Here is a 21729-nt window from a genome sequence, read left to right on the forward strand (position 1 = left end):
GGGACAGATGGACTGAGATAGCAGAAAGCCACAGGAATAGATGGACTGACCAGCAAAAAGCCACAAGGACAGATTGACTGACCACTGGAAAGTCAGAGAGATAGATAGATTGACTAGTGGAAAGCCACAAAGACAGACTGACCCGACATGAGAAAAGGCATACGGACAGATGGACTGGCCAGCATGAGCAAGGCCAACATGAGCAGAAAAGCAATACATACCATATGTTTTTAGAACATAAATATACACCTACCAACACAAGTTCTTCCATCAGCAGCTAATTTGTAACCACTTTCACACATACATACATATGAACCAATAAAATTTTTGCAGCCCTGTGTACAAATGGAATAGTCCTCACACTCATTTATATCTGCAATAAGACATAGAGGATATATTTATATCTGCAATAAGACATAGAGGATATATTTATATCTGCAATAAGACATAGAGGATATATCTATATCTGCAATAAGGCATAGAGGATATATCTATATCTGCAATAAAACATAGAGGATATATAGGATATATCTATATCTGCAATAAGGCATAGAGGATATATTTATATCTGCAATAAGACATAGAGGATATATTGGATATATCTGTATCTGCAACAAGACATATAGAGGATATATTTTTGTTTCTGTGTAAGATTATTTTTCACAGTTCAATAAAAAAAAATAACATTCTAATCATATCTAAGCCTTAATCAAACTCCTGTTCATATGACAAAACATATTTACACTGGGTGTAAAACTTGCATTTGTGCACAAATAAATACAAAGATTTGATTCACATGCTGTAAAGGGTTCTTGGTGTAGCTACATTAACTCCTGTCATTTGGCTTATGAATTTTATTTGAATATTTTTCATCAACCATTATATTGATATCAATGTCAGCGTAATGTTTCTTTTTTGCAATTTACAGTAAAACCTGTCTTAAGCAGCCAGCCAAGGGAGTGGGAAAAAGTGGCTGTTTAATGCAAGTAATTTATAGAATGATTGATCATTTTGGGAAATGAGACACTGGCTGCTAAAGACAGGTTTGCTGCTTAATACAGGTGACCACTAAAGCAGGTTTTACTGTATTTGTATAAGGTCATCACATGATGATGATATTTCACACAATAATTATTATAGTACAAAACATGGAAAAAAACAGTGGTTGACTGCATCTTAATCAAAATTTACTGTGCTACCAATATATGTATATGAATTAAATTCTATCTGAATTCTCAAAAACATTTTTATGTTCTAAGTGTTGAAATTTAAGTTTGAAAAGAAATGAGGATTTTTACTACTAATAAAACAAGAGGGCCAAGATGGCCCTAGGTCGCTCACCTAAGAAACACTCCATAACAGTGTAAAACATGTTTGACCTAGTGATTTCATGGAAACAAATATTCTGACCAATTTTCATTAAGATTGGACCAAAAATTTGGTCTCTTGCGATAAAACAAGCATTTTCTTAGATATGACCTAGTTTTTGACCCTAGATGACCCATGTTCAAACTCGACCTAGATTTTATCAAGGCAATCATTCTGACCAAAATTCATGAAGATCAACTGAAAAATACAGCCTCTATCACATACAGAAGTTTTTTCTTTGATTTGACCAAGTGACCTAGTTTTTGACCTCAGATGACCCATATTCAAATTCGACCTAGATTTCATTAAGGCAATCAACCTGACCAAATTTCATAAATATCAACTGAAAAAAATAGTCTCTATCGCATACACAAGATTTTTCTTTAATTTGACCTAGTGACCTAGTTTTTGACCTCAGATAACCCATATTCAAAACCGACCTAGTTTTCATCAAGGCAATCACTCTGATCAAATTTCATGAAGATCAATTGAAAAATACATCCTCTATTGCATACACAATGTTTTTCTTCGATTTGACCTAGTGACCTAGTTTTTGACCCCAGATGACCCATTTTCGAAATCAGCCTAGATTTTATCAAGGTAATCATTCTGGCTAAATTTCATGAAGATCAGTTGAAAAATACAGCCTCTATTGCATACACAAAGTTTTTCTTTGATTTGACCTAGTGACCTAGTTTTTGACCCCAGATGACCCATTTTCGAACTTGGTCTAAATTTCATCAAGGCAATCATTCTGACCAAAATTCATGAAGATCAATTGAAAAATACAGCCTCTATAGCATACACAAGGTTTTTACGTGATATGACCTAGTGACCTAGTTTTTGACCCGAGATGACCCATTTTCGAACTCGGCCTAGATTTTATCAAGGTTATCATTCTGACAAATATTCATGAAGAAGAATTGAAAAATACAGCCTCTATCGCATACACAAAGTTTTTCTTTGATTTGACCTAGTGACCTAGTTTTTGACCCGAGATGATCCATTTTCGAACTCGGCCTAGATTTCATCAAGGTTATCATTCTGACCAATATTCATGAAGATTAATTGAAAAATACCACCTCTATCGCATACACAAGGTTTTTCTTTGATTTGACCTAGTGACCTAGTTTTTGACCCGAGATGACCCATTTTCGAACTCGGTCTAGATTTCATCAAAGTTATCATTCTGACCAATATTCATAAAGATTAAATGAAAAATACAGTCTCTATCGCATACACAAGGTTTTTCTTTGATTTGACCTAGTGACCTAGTTTTTGACCCAAGATGACCCATTTTCGAACTCGGCCTAGGTTTCATAAAGGTAATCATTCTGACCAAAATTCATGAAGATCAATTGAAAAATACAGCCTCTATAGCATACACAAGGTTTTTCTTTGATTTGACCTAGTGACCTAGTTTTTGACCCGAGATGACCCATTTTCGAACTCGGCCTAGATTTCATCAAGGCAATCATTCTGACCAAAATTCATGAAGAAGAATTGAAAAATACAGCCTCTATCGCATACACAAGGTTTTTCTTTGATTTGACCTAGTGACCTAGTTTTTGACCCGAGATGACCCATTTTCGAACTCGGCCTAGATTTCATCAAAGTTATCATTCTGACCAATATTCATAAAGATTAATTGAAAAATACAGCCTCTATCGCATACACAAGCTAAATGTTGACAGACGACGGACGACAGACGACAGACGACAGACGACGGACGACGGACGCCGGACATCGAGCGATCAGAAAAACTCACCTGAGCATTGCTCAGGTGAGCTAAAAACAAGGAAAAGGGGATTTTGTTTTGTTGTCTCCACTTTATATTAATTTACACTGTTTCCATCACTTTTTCTAAAATTCATAAGGAATATATGTCAATTCGCTCACCTGACCTAGACCATGTTTAATGTAAATCAGGTAGATCATTAAAAATGAGTTTTAATGATTTGACCCAGAGACAGTTTTTGACCTTAAGTACCCACTTTTGAACTTGACCCAGATTCCCTATAGACAAATATTCTGATAAAGATTTATGATGATCAAGTTGTAAAAGTGGCTGCTACAGTATTTGATTTAATATTAAGACCTAGTTCTTTCAAAAATGACCCAGTTACAAATTAATCCTAGATTTTAAACAGACAAACATTCTAACCAAGTCTCATCAAGATCAGGTCTTGTGGCCCTTTGATTGTTAACAATATATTTCTATGATTTGACCTAGCTTTTACCTAGATAACCTAGTTTTCAACCTGACCTAGACTTTGAACATGACCTAGATTTCATAGAGACAAACATTCTGAAAAAGTTTTAAGAAGATCAAATAGAAAATGTGGTCAACAAGGCCTTTCCCTTATTTGACCAAGTGACCTAATTTTTGACCCCAGGCAACAAGATTTGATCTTCACCTAGATTTTATAAAGACAAACACATAATTCATACTATCAATTTTTTTCAAAATCTGAAAAAACATTTAGGTATAAGGTATATTGTGGGCACGCTGCGAAAAAAGGGTCAATATACGGGAGTATACGGTCCCGTATATTTCGAATATACGGGAGTATACGGGATGTATATTACAAATATACGGACCTAATATACGATCCCGTATTCGGAACATCTAGTATATGGGAAGCCTGTATATTTGTCATGCATATACGGGATCCCGTACATGCCGAATATACATATAGGTATATTTCCCGTATATATGAAATATACGAACTTTAAAAGAATTTTCCATAGAAATGGTGTTTATTCATGTCCTGCTTTAACATAAGTTTTATTTTCATGTATTCGAAGGGTCTTGAGACTATTTTCCTGTATACTTTCGGTATTTTAGAATATACGGAACAAGTATACGAGCCTGTATATTCCAGATATACGTAGTATACGGATCCCCTATTTTTGACATATACGGACTGTGATTGCATCTAATATACGGGGCATATACGGACCTGTATTTTCTAATATACGGGCTTCGGATTTTTTCCGTATACGCATGATATACTAGGTATACGGATCCCGTACTTTTGTCATACACGGGGAATATACTAAACTGTATTTTTTGATATACGAGCTAAGGACTAGTCCCGTATATGCATGGTATACGGATCCCGTACTTGTGTCATATATACGGAATGTATTTGCATCTGATATACGGGGATATACGGACCTGTAGTTTTTGATATACGGGCCAGGTTTTTTCCTGTTTATACAAGATATACATAGTATACAGATCTAATATTTGTGTCACATTCAGACTGAATTTGTTTTTCGTATTCGGGGAATTCACGGACCAGTATTTCTAAATGATACGTTTACCAGACTTTTCTCGTATATGCACTATGTGTAGTATACGGATCCCGTATTTTTCTTTTATGTGAACTGATTTCGTATATGGGCACACACTGAAAGATGACATAAAATGAAGGTTAAACATACCTACAGCAGAATACGGTATGTTAGAAAAAAGCAGGACAAAGACAGGATGTGAGAAAAAATGTCATATTATTATTAATTGGAGACATGTCAGATTAAATTAACATTTTATTCAACTTAAATACTTTTTAAAACAGTTTTTCATACGATTATGAATTATTTTCATTTCTTGTCCAAATGAAATAATCAGAAAATGTGAGTAATCAATAACATCAAGCATTTTTTATGTTCATTTCTAATTGAAAAACTAGCAATTCGCACATTTAATTCTGCGCTGTTGACTCAACAAATCAGTTGAGTATCACTTCTTTTATTACTGTTTGTACATGTTTTCGTAGGCTTTTCGATATGCCGTCTGCTAAGAAGAGCAGTACACCCCTTCTATGTCCAAAGATGTATTCAAAACGAGCGCTTTGAAAAGACGCATGTTGCTTCTGTGTTGGAACTCAATATGTAAGCAGGTTACAAATGATGCACCCCATGGAAATATTCAGTTTCCTGATCTCAATAAGTATAAGCTTTTATCTATTGTTACGAATGTCGCTGAGAAAGAATGGCTCGTCCGGGCTGTCTGTCTGCATCTGTTGATCAAACTAGAAGAAACTTCTCACATAAGCATAATATTATTCTCTATCGTGAAAATAAATCGTCGTCCCGTTTTGTGATTCCAGTTGGTATTAACTAAAAAAAAACTCTTGTGTCAACCTGAAATAAAAAAAATGCATGCATTAAAAGTTATAAAAAATGGACTCTTGCAATTCATAGATACTGATAACAATAATTCTTTTGTACACTTTTGATCAAATATATGAAAGTGATATAACAGTCGCGTTGTTTAGCCTTTTTATTTAATTTCAAACATCTCTTTAAACTTTGTGACTGAACAAGTTCTGAACGATATATTTGCCACTAAAGTTTAAATTTTTTGGTCAAACAATCTGAAGAGTTTCCAGAATTTCCAATCTCGCGGTCAGTATAATATTCTCGCTAAGATTTATTGTAGACAAGTAAAATATTCATCATAAACGTCTCATCTCTTCATGTTAAAATAAACATAATGCATCTCGGCTTTTAATTCAGTAGTCCTGAATTAAAGTATGAAAATAGAAAACTAACTGTAAATCTGGATTTAAAATTATCCAAATCTCATAGATTAACCTAACTGAAATATAATAAATAATATCAGAGTATCAATATAATTTACATTATTTCGTATTAGAGTTGCCGAATATTCAATAATAATTATGTAATAGTGTATACATGTCTAATCTGTGGTAAAATGAAAGAAATGGTACTAGTTTGATTGAATGTTTGAAGATTGAATTTACAGACATACTCGATTTCATTCCTAACGAATGACCACTTTGTTTTCAAAATGATTGGTTTTGCATGAGCGCATGTCTATACATGCACGTGAACAGGCCTGGCTAGAGTAACAGAAAAACTGCGGACATGCAAAGATAGACCTTCCCGCGAGATGTTTATTGTTCTCACAGTTTGTTTTTTTCGAAATATATATATATATAGACCATAGGCAAACCGGCTTTAATATTCCTTAATTAATATCCCTTAAATGCACAGGATATACTTGATGATAAAAATCTACAAAATCTTAATGACAGCTGTTATTTATGAATACAGAATAAAATATTGAAAGGAGTTTCGATTAAAAAGCAGAATTATCAGTTCATCAAGGATATCTTTCAAGCTGAAGTTTGGTCACATTATGAAAATTAAAATAGGAATTTAAAAATGTCATATATAGAAAAAAGATGATCATGCCGGGAATCGAACCCCCCCGAACGCCGCGGCAATAAAGAAGTTTTCCGCTGTCGTTACCAATAACGCTATGGAGGGTTTAGTGTTCAATGCATGTTAAATATACAAATTTCAACATAAAAAGTAGTTAAAACATCTAATTCTCATGTGTTTCCGCAACATATAGTCTGTCAGTATACGTAGCATATACACCATTACCTTCCAGATATCTAAAATATATAGATATATTTTTGTTCTTGTCGGATGATCTGGAGGCCAGTGCCTTTTTTAATTATTCATTTAAAAATTGCGTTATTTTTTATTTATTTTAGTCCCAAGATTGCATATAGTTACACTGAAAATAAAATAATTTAATTGTGTCAAATGTTTAATCACCCTTTAAATTTCACTGTATTACAATATTGCATGGGGATAAGAAATATCCGGTCAGTGTTGTTTCAAGCTGGGTCATAAAAAATATGTTACCCACTTACTGTAAGTGATAGGTATTTTTATTGTTTTGTGGTTTTTGCGTTGTAACATATCACTTTCTTTCTTCTGTCTTTATATCGTCTTTTTTCTTTCTCTCAGGGATTTAGTTTTTATGATTTTTACACTTATGTCATAAATCTTATGACAGACGGAGTCTTTACGCAAAATTTTGGGTGAAACTCAACGTCAGTTTTACGTGTTTTGCGTTCAAAATCGTTTGCCTCCAATGTGACGTCTAATTAAACTTGACAAATTATATATTATTGGAGAGATAATATTAACACAACCTTGAAAATAAAGAATTTTTGCCGTATTTTTGTTGTATATAGAAAGTTTACTTAGAAAACCTTTTAAGTAGATCATTTTGTGCCCTGCTGAAAAAAAGACGTTTGTGGTCATATTTGAAGATTTTACAGCTGCAAAATGGAGAATAACCAAGAACTAAGAAAATACCAGTCAATCGGAAATATCGTCAACTTTAATTTGTGAAAATTTCATAATGGTCCGTTGAAAATCAATTGGTGGCGCATATTTAAAATAACAGACTTAGCTGAGCAATTACTTATTTTTTGTACATGTATGGTCCTGAAAGTAAATGTTTGTGTTAGATGTAAATATGTAATGCTTTCTGAATATATTAGATACCATATTCATATTACTAAATATTACTTTTATTTGACAATAAATAAAGTATTATATACATATTCGACTTGTTCCGCATTTCACTTTAATATTAATTTAAACTTCATTCAAGTACATCGTTAAGTAAACCGTCCACCTGTAAATGCATCAGTTAAAATTATAATGACCAAAGCTATTAGTTATCGATTCCCCCCACCCCCGTGTTACTACAACAACAACACTTAGTACGGAAATCGACGATTTGGATTATTTGTTCTATTGACTTTTATGATAGGTAAAGCTGTCCCGCTTTATCGGTTTAAAGATGTTACTAAAAGTTGGTAATGCAAAATATCTAGAGTATGTATGTATTTTTTCCGTATTATATAAAATTCATAACACTTTCAGATTAATAATCAAATTCTACATAATATGAAATTTTATTATAACCAACCCTTTTTGATATAATACTTTGAAAAAATAATACGCATCACAACCGCTTACATTTTAGTCTAGAAAAAGCATTATTTTGTCAGTTAGATTACCCATTTTCTAAAGATAAAAGATCATAATTATTAACTTCATAAATGCTTTCCCGAGATTCATATTTAAGTAATAGATTTCAAAAAGTATGTGTTTCTGGAAAAATATCTGAATCAAAGCCAATAATGTCTGGTGTCCCTCAAGGCTCTGTGCTTGGCCCTCTGCTTTTTATTTTATATATTAATGATCTGCCCCAACATCTGAAAGACTGTTTCACTGATATTTTTGCAGATGATACAACCTTAACTGTTGTTGGAAACACCAAACAAGAAATCAGTTCTGAATTACAGTCTGTACTCTCTAAAATTGAGGACTGGTGCAAGCATAATTATATGACAGCTAATGTACAAAAAACCAAAGCAATGTTTATCTCATCAAGAGGAACTAATAAAGATACTTTGAACCCATCGCCCCTTACATTCAACAATGAAACTGTCGAATATACAGAATCAGAAAAACTGTTAGGTGTACATGTCAGTAATAACTTAAGCTGGAAAGATCATATTGATAACACACTAAGAAATGCAATTCCTTACTTTATCTTTTACAACGAATAAAATGCTACCTAGATATTCCCCAGAGAAAACTTTTCTTTAATGCTTATATTTTACCCCACTTGGATTATTGCTGCACAATTTGGGGTAATTGCAACAGGGATTCAATGGAAAAAATTACAAAATTTCAAAAAAGAGCAGCTCGAATCATCCTTGATAAATGTTTTGATTTTCCATCTGAAGATTTGTTTAAAGAGCTGAACTGGATGAAATTCAATGAACGACTGCATTATAAGAAAGCAATTTTAGTCTTTAAATCAATTAACAATCTTAGTCCATCCTATCTTCAAAGTAAATTTAAATTTGTACATAATCCTTACATTAATTTAAGATCAGAATCAAATAAATGTCTTGAAGTACCTAAACCAAACTTAGAACTGTACAGAAAATCCCTTGAATACTCGGGACCAAAAATCTGGAACACATTACCTCTTGAAGTAAAAAATTCTAACAGTCTTGAGCAGTTCAAAAGATCCCATTTAACAAACTGGAAAATGAACAACATAACATATGCTTAGAATGTTGTAATCATGCTATTGTCAAATTTGTATTTGAAATCTATTTGTAAATATTGTACATAATTTTGAGGCCCACTTGGAAGATTGGGCATGCCTAATAGTGTTGCCTCAATAAATAAAGTCATTATTATTATTCCAGTTTTGATCAAATGAATGAATGTTTGTGCCGCCTTATTCATTCTTAAAGAAGCTAGCCTTGGCTACTAAGCTTCTACAAAATAAAACTTCTATCAGTAGCTGTTTTTGTCCTTGCAACTTTATTCTCGTTTAACCCCAATGGTATTCATCAAATGTTTTTGCACGATATATTTTTTATTTCAAACACTTGCAACATCAACTTTTGATGACTGACATTCTTGTCGACTATTGGATGAAAGAATGAATGAAATAATAGTTAAATGATGAGGTGTGCAAAAAAAGATCGATCAAATGAATGAATGAATGAATGAATGAATGAAACTATTTAATGGCTATTCTGAATTTCTTTTTTCATATTAAGATATATATTTTGACGCTTCTGAATTCGTTAAAGCAATAAAAGAGTATTTCTCTCGAAGTGTATCATTTGATGTACATTAAATATTTTCATATAAATCGACATAGGACATAGGAGGCAACCCGTGTTTCCGATTAATTGAAATATAATTCATGGTCTGCTTTGTTATAAAAAGAATTCATATTGAGAAACAAGAGGGCCAAAATGGCCCTATATCGCTCACCTGTTATCATTGCACTTAAGGACAGGAAGGTCAAAAAATCATAATCAAGATCAATCAAAAGAATTATGAGAAAATATAGTTGAAATTTTCTTAAAGTTACTTCAAATAAAATTATTTTCAAATCAGGCCAGTAGTTTCATGCCCGAAGGATTACATCAATGGAGGATAGGAGCAAAATTTTGACTGATGAAACCCAAAAGGACAGGAACAACAAAGGGAAGAAATTAAAAATAAATCTAAGTCCTCAGAAAAAATATCTAAGTCCAAAGGACAGGAACAACAAAGGGAAGAATTTAACCAAAAAGAAAAAAATAATTTTACAAGGTACAGATATGTCAAAATACACCTAAAAATTGGAGGTACCATCTATGTTGTACCACAGAAAAGTGGTCTTGGTTTTTCCCTATGGCCAATAATAAAAAAGTTACTAAGTAAGCTATTTATAGTAACATAAAAGGGAAGTAATTGAAAAAAAATATTGTAAATCAACAAAAGAAGGATCTGCCAAATAAAAACAAGAGCACTGCAATCGACGCAAATGCAGAGCAATATATACACAAAACAAAGTCATATGACCTTTGACCCCTAAGTGTGACCTTGATCTTCAAGTGAGCCATCCGAAATATGCGCTCTGTAGGTTGTTTCGATGAGGTGAACATTTGTGTCAGGTTTCTTTGAAATCCTTCAAGGGGTTCAAGAGTTACAGAGTGGAAGGGAAATTGCTAACCAACAGATATACAGACAGACGGACACCGAGGCGATAACATAATATGTTCCTTCGTAAAAAGGAATCAAGATCTTATGGTGATACAAGTTGTGTGCAAGTTTGGTTAAAATCAAATCATAAATGAAGCTGCTATTGTGCAGACAAGGTCAGAATAGCTAATTTTGGCCCTTTCAGGGGCCATAACTCTGGAATCAATAATGGGATATGGTCGGTTCAAGAAAGGAACCAAGACCTTCTTGTGACACAAGTTTTGTGCAAGTTTGATTAAATTCAAATCATAAATGAAGCTGCTATTGTGCAGACAAGGTCAAAATAGCTAATTCTGGCCCTATCAGGGGCCATAACTCTGGAACCCATAAAGGAATCTGGCCAGTTCAAGAAAGGAACCAAGATCTTATGGTGACACAAGTTTTGTGCAAGTTTGATTAAAATCAAATCATAAACGAAGCTGCTATTGTGCAGACAAGATCAAAATAGCTAATTCTGGCCCTTTCAGGGGCCACAACTCTGGAACCTGTTATGGGATCTGGTCGGTTCAAGAAAGGAACCAAGATCTTATGGTGACACAAGTTTTGTGCAAGTTTAATTAAAATCAAATTATAAACAAAGCTGCTATTGTGCAGACAAGGTCAAAAAAGCTAATTTTGGCTCTTTCAGGGGCCACAACTCTAGAACCCATTATGGGATCTGGTCGGTTCAAGAAAGGAACCAAGATCTTATGGTGACACAAGTTTTGTGCAAGTTTAATTAAATTCAAATCATAAATGAAGCTGCTATTGTGCAGACAAGGTCAAAATAGCTAATTTTGGCCCTATCAGGGGCCATAACTCTGGAATCAATAACGGGATATGGTCGGTTCAAGAAAGGAACCAAGACCTTCTTGTGATACAAGTTTTGTGCAAGTTTGATTAAATTCAAATCATAAATGAAGCTGCTATTGTGCAGACAAGGTCAAAATAGCTAATTCTGGCCCTATCAGGGGCCATAACTCTGGAACCCATAAAGGAATCTGGCCAGTTCAAGAAAGGAACCAAGATCTTATGGTGACACAAGTTTTGTGCAAGTTTGATTAAAATCAAATCATGAACGAAGCTGCTATTGTGCAGACAAGATCAAAATAGCTAATTTTGGCCCTTTCAGGGGCCACAACTCTGGAATCTGTTATGGGATCTGGTCGGTTCAAGAAAGGAACCAAGATCTTATGGTGACACAAGTTTTGTGCAAGTTTAATTAAAATCAAATTATAAACAAAGCTGCTATTGTGCAGCCAAGGTCAAAAAAGCTAATTTTGGCTCTTTCAGGGGCCACAACTCTAGAACCCATTATGGGATCTGGTTGGTTCAAGAAAGTAACCAAGATCTTATGGTGACACAAGTTTTGTGAAAGTTTAATTAAATTCAAATCATAAATGAAGCTGCTATTGTGCAGACAAGGTCAAAATAGCTAATTTTGGCCCTTTCAGGGGCCATAACTCTGGAATCAATAACGGGATATGGTCGGTTCAAGAAAGGAACCAAGACCTTCTTGTGACACAAGTTTTGTGCAAGTCTGATTAAATTCAAATCATAAATGAAGCTGCTATTGTGCAGACAAGGTCAAAATAGCTAATTCTGGCCCTATCAGGGGCCATAACTCTGGAACCCATAAAGGAATCTGGCCAGTTCAAGAAAGGAACCAAGATCTTATGGTGACACAAGTTTTGTGCAAGTTTAATTAAAATCAAATCATAAACGAAGCTGCTATTGTGCAGACAAGGTCAAAAAAGCTAATTTTGGCCCTTTCAGGGGCCACAACACTGGAACCTGTTATGGGATCTGGTCGGTTCAAGAAAGGAACCAAGATCTTATGGTGACACAAGTTTTGTGCAAGTTTAATTAAAATCAAATCATAAACGAAGCTGTTATTGTGCAGACAATGTCAAAAAAGCTAATTTTGGCTCTTTCAGGGGCCATAACTCTAGAACCCATTATGGATCTGGTCTATTCAAGAAAGGAACCGAGATCTTATGGTGACACAGTTTTTCTGCAAGTTTAATTAAATTCAAATCATAAATGAAGCTGCTATTGTGCAGACAAGGTCAAAATAGCTAATTTTGGCCCTTTCAGGGGCCATAACTCTGGAACCCATGATGGAATCTGGCCAGTTCAAGAAAGGAAACAAGACCTTATGGTGATACAAGTTGTGTGCAAGTTTGATTAAAATCAAATCATAAATGAAGCTGCTATTGTGCAGACAAGGTCAAAATAGCTAATTTTGGCCCTTTCAGGGGTCATAACTCTGGAACCCATGATGGAATCTGGCCAGTTCAAGAAAGGAACCAAGATCTTATGGTGATACAAGTTGTGTGCAAGTTTGGTAAAAATCAAATCATAAATAAGGCTACTATTGTGCAGACAAGGCCAAAATAGCTAATTTTGGCCCTTCAGGGGCCATAACTCTGGAACCCATTATGGGATCTGACCAGTTCAAGAAAGGAACCAAGATCTTATGGTGATACAAGTTGTGTGCAAGTTTGGTTAAAAAAAATCATAAATGAAACCACTATCATGCAGACAAGAAATTGTTGATGCACAAAAATAGCAAATTCTGGCCCTTTAAGGGGCAATAATTCTAGAACCCATGATGGGATCTGGCCAGTTTTCGAAAGGAATTGAAATATCATGCCAATACAAGTTTTGTACAAGTTTAATCAAAATGGCTTGCAAAATGTGGTCTCTATCTTGTTCACAAAAAATTGTGTGGACGGACGGACGAAGGGTGATCATAAAAACTCACCCTGTCACTACGTGACAGGTGAGCTAAAAATGGGTCAAATTCAGTTTATGAAAAAATAAAAAATATTAATTCAAATAAGTACTTACCCGTGACTTCCTTTCCTTCTGTAGAATTTACAATATACAGATTATCGCGTGTGGTAACTTCAGCCAGATGTTATCACCTCGGGATATATGAACGCACGAAGCGTGTTCCCCACTGATTGGACGGAAGAAATCATACCTAATATCTATGCATTAAAGATCCCTAATTTGTGTTAATTGGCATTCATTGAGTTTCTGATATTGTCAATTTGCAGGTCTAAAAAGTTAGAAATTGTCAGATTCCCAGGCTAAGGGTACATGGGCTGTATCTATTTATTTATATCTCTTCAATTTAGTTAATATGCATACAATTATAATCAATTAATGTTGCAGTAAATCTATTCCGCAGAAATTATATGTACAGTTTATTTTCGTGGAGATGGGTAAATCAGTGTAAATGCTTATATAGCACTGATGAAAGGTTTATGTTAGTCAATTGTGTTTCATATATTATCCGTAATTATTCTATACCTATTTTATCTATCCAATTGCGAACGTTCATTTGCAACACGTGACCGTACAATATATTACGGTATTTGGATGCACGTGCGTACAAAAATCCTGTATTTTCTGTATTTGGACGCACGCGCGTACAAAAAATCCTGTATTTTCTGTATTTGGACGGTTCAACAGTCCCATGTTAAACATATGATAAAGCCCGAAACGCGTGAAAATGTTCCGAATGTAAATCGGATGAAGTAGGCGCTCTGTGTACAGAGTTTGATTATGTGTCTTGAAATCTGGATTTAATTTGAGGTTGTTGTTTTTTTACAACACACAAAAACGATTCAAGGGATAACAATGCTATCTGATTTAGATATTAAAACGTTCGTTAATAATCAAAAACTTAAAAATACAGTAAAAAGGATCATCAGATGTTGGAATATTTGAAAAGTCGCTAAAAGAAGCCGTTCCGGAAGAAACCTAGAAATTGGTATCAGCCCTGACTGTGAATAGCTACCTCAGCAGTTTTTGTTTAACGGTTAAGAAACAACATCGAGAAGATTATGAATGGCAGCGGACAGGCGGTCAGCATCCAAAACATGTCTGCTCTATAATTCAGTTTTCGTCGGCTCTTCACCAAACCTGCTGCGAATGTTTGTGGGCATTACATCTCGGTCAATTTAGATAACCAGCCAAATTGTACCAGGCATTCTTTGACTATAGTCCTTGAATTACTCGAAAAACGGGGAATTTAGCCTTGTCCGCTCATTTAAGTCAAACAGTTTTCATCCGATCTTCACCAAACTTGCTGACAATGTTTGTGGGCATAATATCTCAGCCTAATATTATTACCACCCAAATCGTCAAATGGCTGTTGTAGGGAGGTTGCACCCTATACTTTTTTAATGATGATACGCAGAAAAAACATCATTCAATGAATTACGTATAATACGTATGAAGTGAAATGAATATAGAATAAAAAGGTTATTTAAGGTCTAACATTGTTCTGTATAATATATATTTGCACTCATACCAAGCTGGGAAAAACTAGAAAAGGCAGGAATACAATATTCAGTGAATCATTTTTAATTTAAACTATTATTATAGTAAGATAAAATACATATAGAATAAAAAGGTTATTTAACATTGTACTGTACAATACGAGATATATTTGGACTCGTACCCAGCTGAGAAAACCATATTGAACTCGCCTAGCGGCTCGTCCAATATGGTTTTCTCAGCTGGGTATTCGTCCAAATATATCACCGCATTGTACAGAACAATGTTAAATAACCTAATAATATTGACCCTTGCACTCATTAATCTTTGCCAATATTTTTCGAGCGTTTTCGTCAATTTACGCAATATTTGTATTATATACAGTTAATCAGTGCCACGGTGGGTCTGACTTCCACCCACGTTACCACGGTTATCATTTCTTTAAGTAAAGTAATGTAATGTTATCGCTACCTGTTTTATTTTTATGAATTTTAAATATTTTCTCTTTAAGTATTTATTTTCTAGTACACTTGTGACAGGTAATTTGTCTTTTTGTCTAGAATATTTTTAATAGTCCGCTTTTTTTTACGACGGGTGAATATGATACTACTGTTTGCAGATCAAATTGCACTTTCACCTTTTCTTAAATCGATAGACTTGTACCTGTACGTCACAAAAGAAGCGATGCTGAAGTATTTTTGGATCTCGTCTATACAGGTAACTCCGCCTTTCCGATACGAGTAAAAATACTGAATGAACTTGTTTACATAGGCTGCATGACCGAGAAATGATGATTTAAATACTGTTGCAACAGGTGTTTAACCGGATTGTAACAGATGTACTAGATCTAATCTTATTTAAAATTTAAATGAATCTTGCCACAATGCACACTACATTTAGGTAACGTGGATGTGAAAAAAGACACCCTCTTATACATTACAGGCCTTTTTCTGCCTAGATTTCAGTACCTTTTGCTGCAGACTTTTCTTTTAAAAAATGTACCTCGTGTTTAGTTATCACAATAATTATAAAACGTGACTGACTCGAGTTGTTGGATTTGCTCATCGTTGATTGAAGGGCATAAATTCGATTCCCGGAACCGACTATGCCTATTTATTAAAAAAAGTTGGCAATTTCTTACGGAATATGTGAGTCTTAGTCTAACTAATTTGATGTGATCCTAGGAAACAGTTACAAGTAGTTTTCTCCACTCGAAAGAAATTGTCATCGCCAGATTTAGGTTTAAATGCTGATTTTGTTGGGAATATGAGATAAATTCAAATAAAACTTATATGTATCAAAAGGTAGTCCAAATAATTGTACTCAAGAGTTGAATATCATTATATTTTTTGACTGGTTGATATCACCTTTAAAAGACAACGTAATATATCAAAATGTCAAATCGGTCTACCCGAGGTCTCATTATTTAGACTAATCAAAAGGGGGATTCAATTCCTCATTAATTTATGTAAAAGTTATCATAATTCCCCTTAACACGATTAACGTTACACATAATTATGTGCAAGCGATAAAACCATTAACTTTACATGATGGTGTACTGTTATTTATCCTCAATTAGGCATAGGAAATAGAGATCAATATAACTGCACCTTTACTAACCCTACCAGGTGTTCTGTATTACAAAAGTGCTTCTATTGTGATATTTTGATACAAGCAAAACTGTATTATCTGCACTATTAGTTACTTACTGGTACTTCATTTTATTATTGGCTTGTTAAAAGTTAATTTTATACCATTTGTAAGTTGACAGAATCATAGGAACTATGTTTTGCGGGGTAAATCAAACATAAATGAATAAATCCTAAATGTTTTTGTTGTGCAAAACAGAATGATTTTGTGTCTAAAACAGTTTTCTTTTCCATTCAATTGTGTAACTGAAAGGGAAGTAAACTAATAGATATCTCTGCTTATAAGTACTAGCCCAAGGCAAGAGTTGTCATTCTTTGTGGATCACAACTTTAAATTAAAAATTAAAACTTCTGTTATTGATATTAACAAAACTATCATGAACTTCACATTTGTGAAATCATTTTTGGTTATTTTAAGGACTTGGAAATCAATTTCTAGACTTTATTTAATGTATTACTATCATTGAAAATTTTAGGGTCTATCTCTACCTCAATTATTTTGGACCTTTTAGAGTGACCGTCACAAATATTCAACAAACTAAACGTCAAATTATTTTGACTTATGTGAGTCTATAACTGGTTCTTTCCATGAACGTAGACACAGCTTATCAACTGCCTGTATGTAAATAACTGAAATAGTGTTTAAACGACTTCAAATAAATAGTAGATAAATTCACATACAAGTAGAAGCTAAACCCCACCTAAAAATAAAATAAAAAACTAATTATTGCATACTAGATGGGGATTTCCGGTATTTGTACCGGTGCTGGAAAAATCCATCTTACACCCCGGGGTGTAAGATGACTCTCGTGCTTTAAATGACGTATTACGAACTACATATATGTAGAAGATTTATGTAGTTATTTATTTATATTTTATTTCGAAAACTGAATAAAAAATCCAGTACCTTGACAGTTCCTCTTTGTTCCTGATAGTATATTTCTCGATTCAATCACATTATTTTATCAAAAATTCATAACGTTACGCTGGAACTGATAAAACAAAACCGGAACTAAACATTGTTATTTGTCTTTGAAACGTCATGACGTCTTTCCTGTTTATGGACGTTGATTTCCCGCGCTTTGTTTAAATACGCTGCTATAAGAAATAGTTCTAAAAAGAAAGCCGTTCGACTGATTTTATTATTATATCTTGATATCGGTATGCAAGAAAAAGATTCTGTCACTGGTTATAGTTGCAGATGGGAATATCCGGCTCTCGGGGAACTGTTTAGGCGGTAACTCGGTAGGAACCTCGTTACCACCTAACCAGTTATCCTCGAGGCCAGAAATTCCCATCTGCACCTATAACCAGTGAAAGAATCTTATACTCTATAATCATGGAGTTAGATTTGCGGTAGTTAAGCTATGGAAGACTCTGCAGAAGTTTGAATATCAAATAAATCAGTTTTTATGGATATGACAATTAGATCTACAAGTGTTGCGTAACCTGGAAGGTTCAATGATACCTTTCTATAAAACCTTATATACCTTGCGTGGATGGAAATTTCATCGATAATAATTGTCATAACAAACAAAAAACGTTGTTTTCATTTGAATGTAGTTGAAATATTCAATATTCTACTTTTAAAACATATCCATTATCACCTTATTGCACTTTACAATGTATGCAAGTACGGCAATACATCAAAGATAGAGTCAGAGCACGCGCTTTGTGTGACGTAAAGAAAAACGTTTCACGACATGGGTGAATGAATAATTTATTGCGGATGAGGCGGGGTTAACCTGTCAGGATTACTCCAAAAATAGCTTCAGCTTCACAGCTATTGTGACGTAAATGTGCAACTCTATCCAGTTGAAAAAAGTTGAAGGGGCAATTTGATCTGCAAACAGTAGTAACTTTCAATAAACGGACCATAAATATCACGATACGTTTGACAAATAAGTGGTAAGTTTGCCAAAAAAAATTGGGGGGAAAAGGTATGGTCAAAACTCGAACCCACTACCCTGATATTGGCAGCTAAACGCTTTGTCCACTCAGCGATAGTATAATATCAACTAAGAATTATATATGTAATATTTGTATCGCTATCTATGTTTGGACATTGAAAATAAATTTACGGAAATATATGAAATATTCATGAGTGCTAGGTCATTACTAAATGACACTACATCCACGAGAAATAAAATAGTCTTGGAACAGTGTATACTACGCAGGCATAGAGGGGACATAGGAAACATTTTATTTATCACGTACGCACGTGTTAGCACCACATTCGCACATGTTAGCTACCACGTGCAAATGTGTGGATTAACACGTGCGCACGTGAAACTATCTTAGCTAACACGTTCGCACGTGATAGCTATCACGTTCGCAGTTGTAAGCTGAAACGTGCGAATGTGATAAATGACCAACGAAACTAATCGAGATATCAGCCCTTTTTTTCAAAAACAAGAAAAACTTACTTCATAAATTACATGTATCACTAAATAACACTTTTTTATGAAAGACATCCATTTAGAAAAATTGCAGATCTTTCTCGCTTTTTCATTTGTCAGCTAACACATGTGCACGTGTTAGCTATCACATGCGCACATGGTAGTATAACGTGCGAACGTTATAGCTATCACTTGCGCACGTGATAGTTATCACCCGCGCACGTGTGAATTACCACATTCGCACCTGGTAGCTTACACCTGCACACGGGAAAAATAAAATATTTCCTATGTCCTCGCTATGCCACCTTACTATACACAGAACATCTGCGGAATTACTTCCAAACAAAAGTCAATGGATATGAAAATATATTTCACTTAATAATTTATAATTAAGTAACAGCTAAAATTGAACATTGAACAAAAAAGTATACAAGAGGGCCAAGATGGCCCTAGGTCGCTCACCTAAGAAACACCCCATAACAGTGTAAAACATGTTTGACCTAGTGATTTCATGGAAACAAATATTCTGACCAATTTTCATTAAGATTGGACCAAAAAATTGGTCTCTTGCGATAAAACAAGCATTTTCTTAGATATGACCTAGTTTTTGACCCTAGATGACCCATGTTCAAACTCAACCTAGATTTTATCAAGGCAATCATTCTGACCAAAATTCATGAAGATCAACTGAAAAATACAGCCTCTATCACATACAGAAGTTTTTTCTTTGATTTGACCAAGTGACCTAGTTTTTGACCTCAGATGACCCATATTCAAATTCAACCTAGATTTCATTAAGGCAATCAACCTGACCAAATTTCATAAAAATCAATTGAAAAAAACAGTCTCTATCGCATACACAAGATTTTTCTTTAATTTGACCTAGTGACCTAGTTTTTGACCTCAGATAACCCATATTCAAAATCGACCTAGATTTCATCAAGGCAATCACTCTGACCAAATTTCATGAAGATCAATTGAAAAATACATCCTCTATTGCATACACAATGTTTTTCTTCGATTTGACCTAGTGACCTAGTTTTTGATCCCAGATGACCCATTTTCGAACTCGGCCTAGATTTTATCAAGGTTATCATTCTGGCTAAATTTCATGAAGATCAGTTGAAAAATACAGCCTCTATTGCATACACAAGATTTTTCTTTGATTTGACCTAGTGACCTAGTTTTTGACCCCAGATGACCCATTTTCGAACTTGGTCTAAATTTCATCAAGGTAATCATTCTGACCAAAATTCATGAAGATCAATTGAAAAATACAGCCTCTATCGCATACACAAGGTTTTTAAGTGGTATGACCTAGTGACCTAGTTTTTGACCCCACATGACCCATTTTCGAACTCAGCCTAGATTTCATCAAGGTTATCATTCTGACCAAAATTCATGAAGATCAATTGAAAAATACCGCCTCTATCGCATACACAAGGTTTTTCTTTGATTTGAACTAGTGACCTAGTTTTTGACCCGAGATGACCCATTTTCGAACTCGGCCTAGATTTCATCAAGGCAATCATTCTGACTAAAATTCATGAAGAAGAATTGAAATATACAGCCTCTATCGCATATACAAGGTTTTTCTTTGATTTGACCTAGTGACCTAGTTTTTGATCCGAGATGACCCATTTTCGAACTCGGCCTAGATTTCATCAAGGTTATCATTCTGACCAATATTCATGAAGAAGAATTGAAAAATACAGCCTCTATCGCATACACAAGGTTTTTCTTTGATTTGACCTAGTGACCTAGTTTTTGACCCGAGATGACCCATTTTCGAACTCGGCTTAGATTTTATCAAGGTTATCATTCTGACCAATATTCATGAAGATTAAATGAAAAATACAGCCTCTATCGCATACACAAGGTTTTTCATTGATTTGACCTAGTGACCTAGTTTTTGACCCGAGATGACCCATTTTCGAACTCGTCCTAGATTTCATCAAAGTTATCATTCTGACCAATATTCATGAAGATTAAATGAAAAATACAGCCTCTATCGCATACACAAGGTTTTTCTTTGATTTGACCTAGTGACCTAGTTTTTGACCCGAGATGACCCATTTTCGAACTCGGCCTAGATTTTATCAAGGTTATCATTCTGACCAATATTCATGAAGATTAATTGAAAAATACAGCCTCTATCGCATACACAAGCTAAATGTTGACAGACGACGGACGACAGACGACAGACGACGGACGACGGACGCCGGACATCGAGCGATCAGAAAAACTCACCTGAGCATTGCTCAGGTGAGCTAAAAATACATTTTTATAGCTCTTTGAATTTTATTAAACTGAATGACTTTGGTTAATTATGTGCTTTCTTTATAACCAAAATGCTATGATATCTACATGTTGGTTTAAAGGCCCGACCTACCCGGACTGGGTCTCCGTGACTGAGTGGTTTAGATTGATGACTTCAAACCAACTGTCCATCACCGATGAGGGTTTGAGCCTCACTCATGGTGTTGAATTCTTCATGTGAGGAAGACATTAAGCTCGGTAGTTCTACCCAGGTGCTTGCTCGTGATGAAATAATGCAGGGGCACCTGGGATATTCCTCCACCAACAAAACTGGAAAGTCGCTAAAGGACCTATAGGTGTGTCAGCGCAACGTT

The 21729-nt window shown here is 34.5% G+C and overlaps 1 protein-coding gene across 3 annotated transcripts in view; it reads right to left on the reverse strand.

Annotated features, from left to right (window-relative positions):
- LOC123529305 (fibulin-1-like) overlaps nucleotides 1–21729 on the reverse strand; it is a 298235-nt gene that overhangs the window by 37390 nt on the left and 239116 nt on the right. For all 3 annotated transcript variants that reach the window (XM_053521359.1, XM_053521357.1, XM_053521360.1), the window contains one exon: nucleotides 254–373. In XM_053521359.1, the coding sequence (XP_053377334.1) occupies nucleotides 254–373 (120 nt within the window). The remainder of the gene's footprint in view (nucleotides 1–253; nucleotides 374–21729) is intronic.

This window comes from Mercenaria mercenaria, chromosome 13 (assembly GCF_021730395.1).
Source record: "Mercenaria mercenaria strain notata chromosome 13, MADL_Memer_1, whole genome shotgun sequence".
In the NCBI taxonomy this organism is placed as follows: domain Eukaryota; kingdom Metazoa; phylum Mollusca; class Bivalvia; order Venerida; family Veneridae; genus Mercenaria; species Mercenaria mercenaria.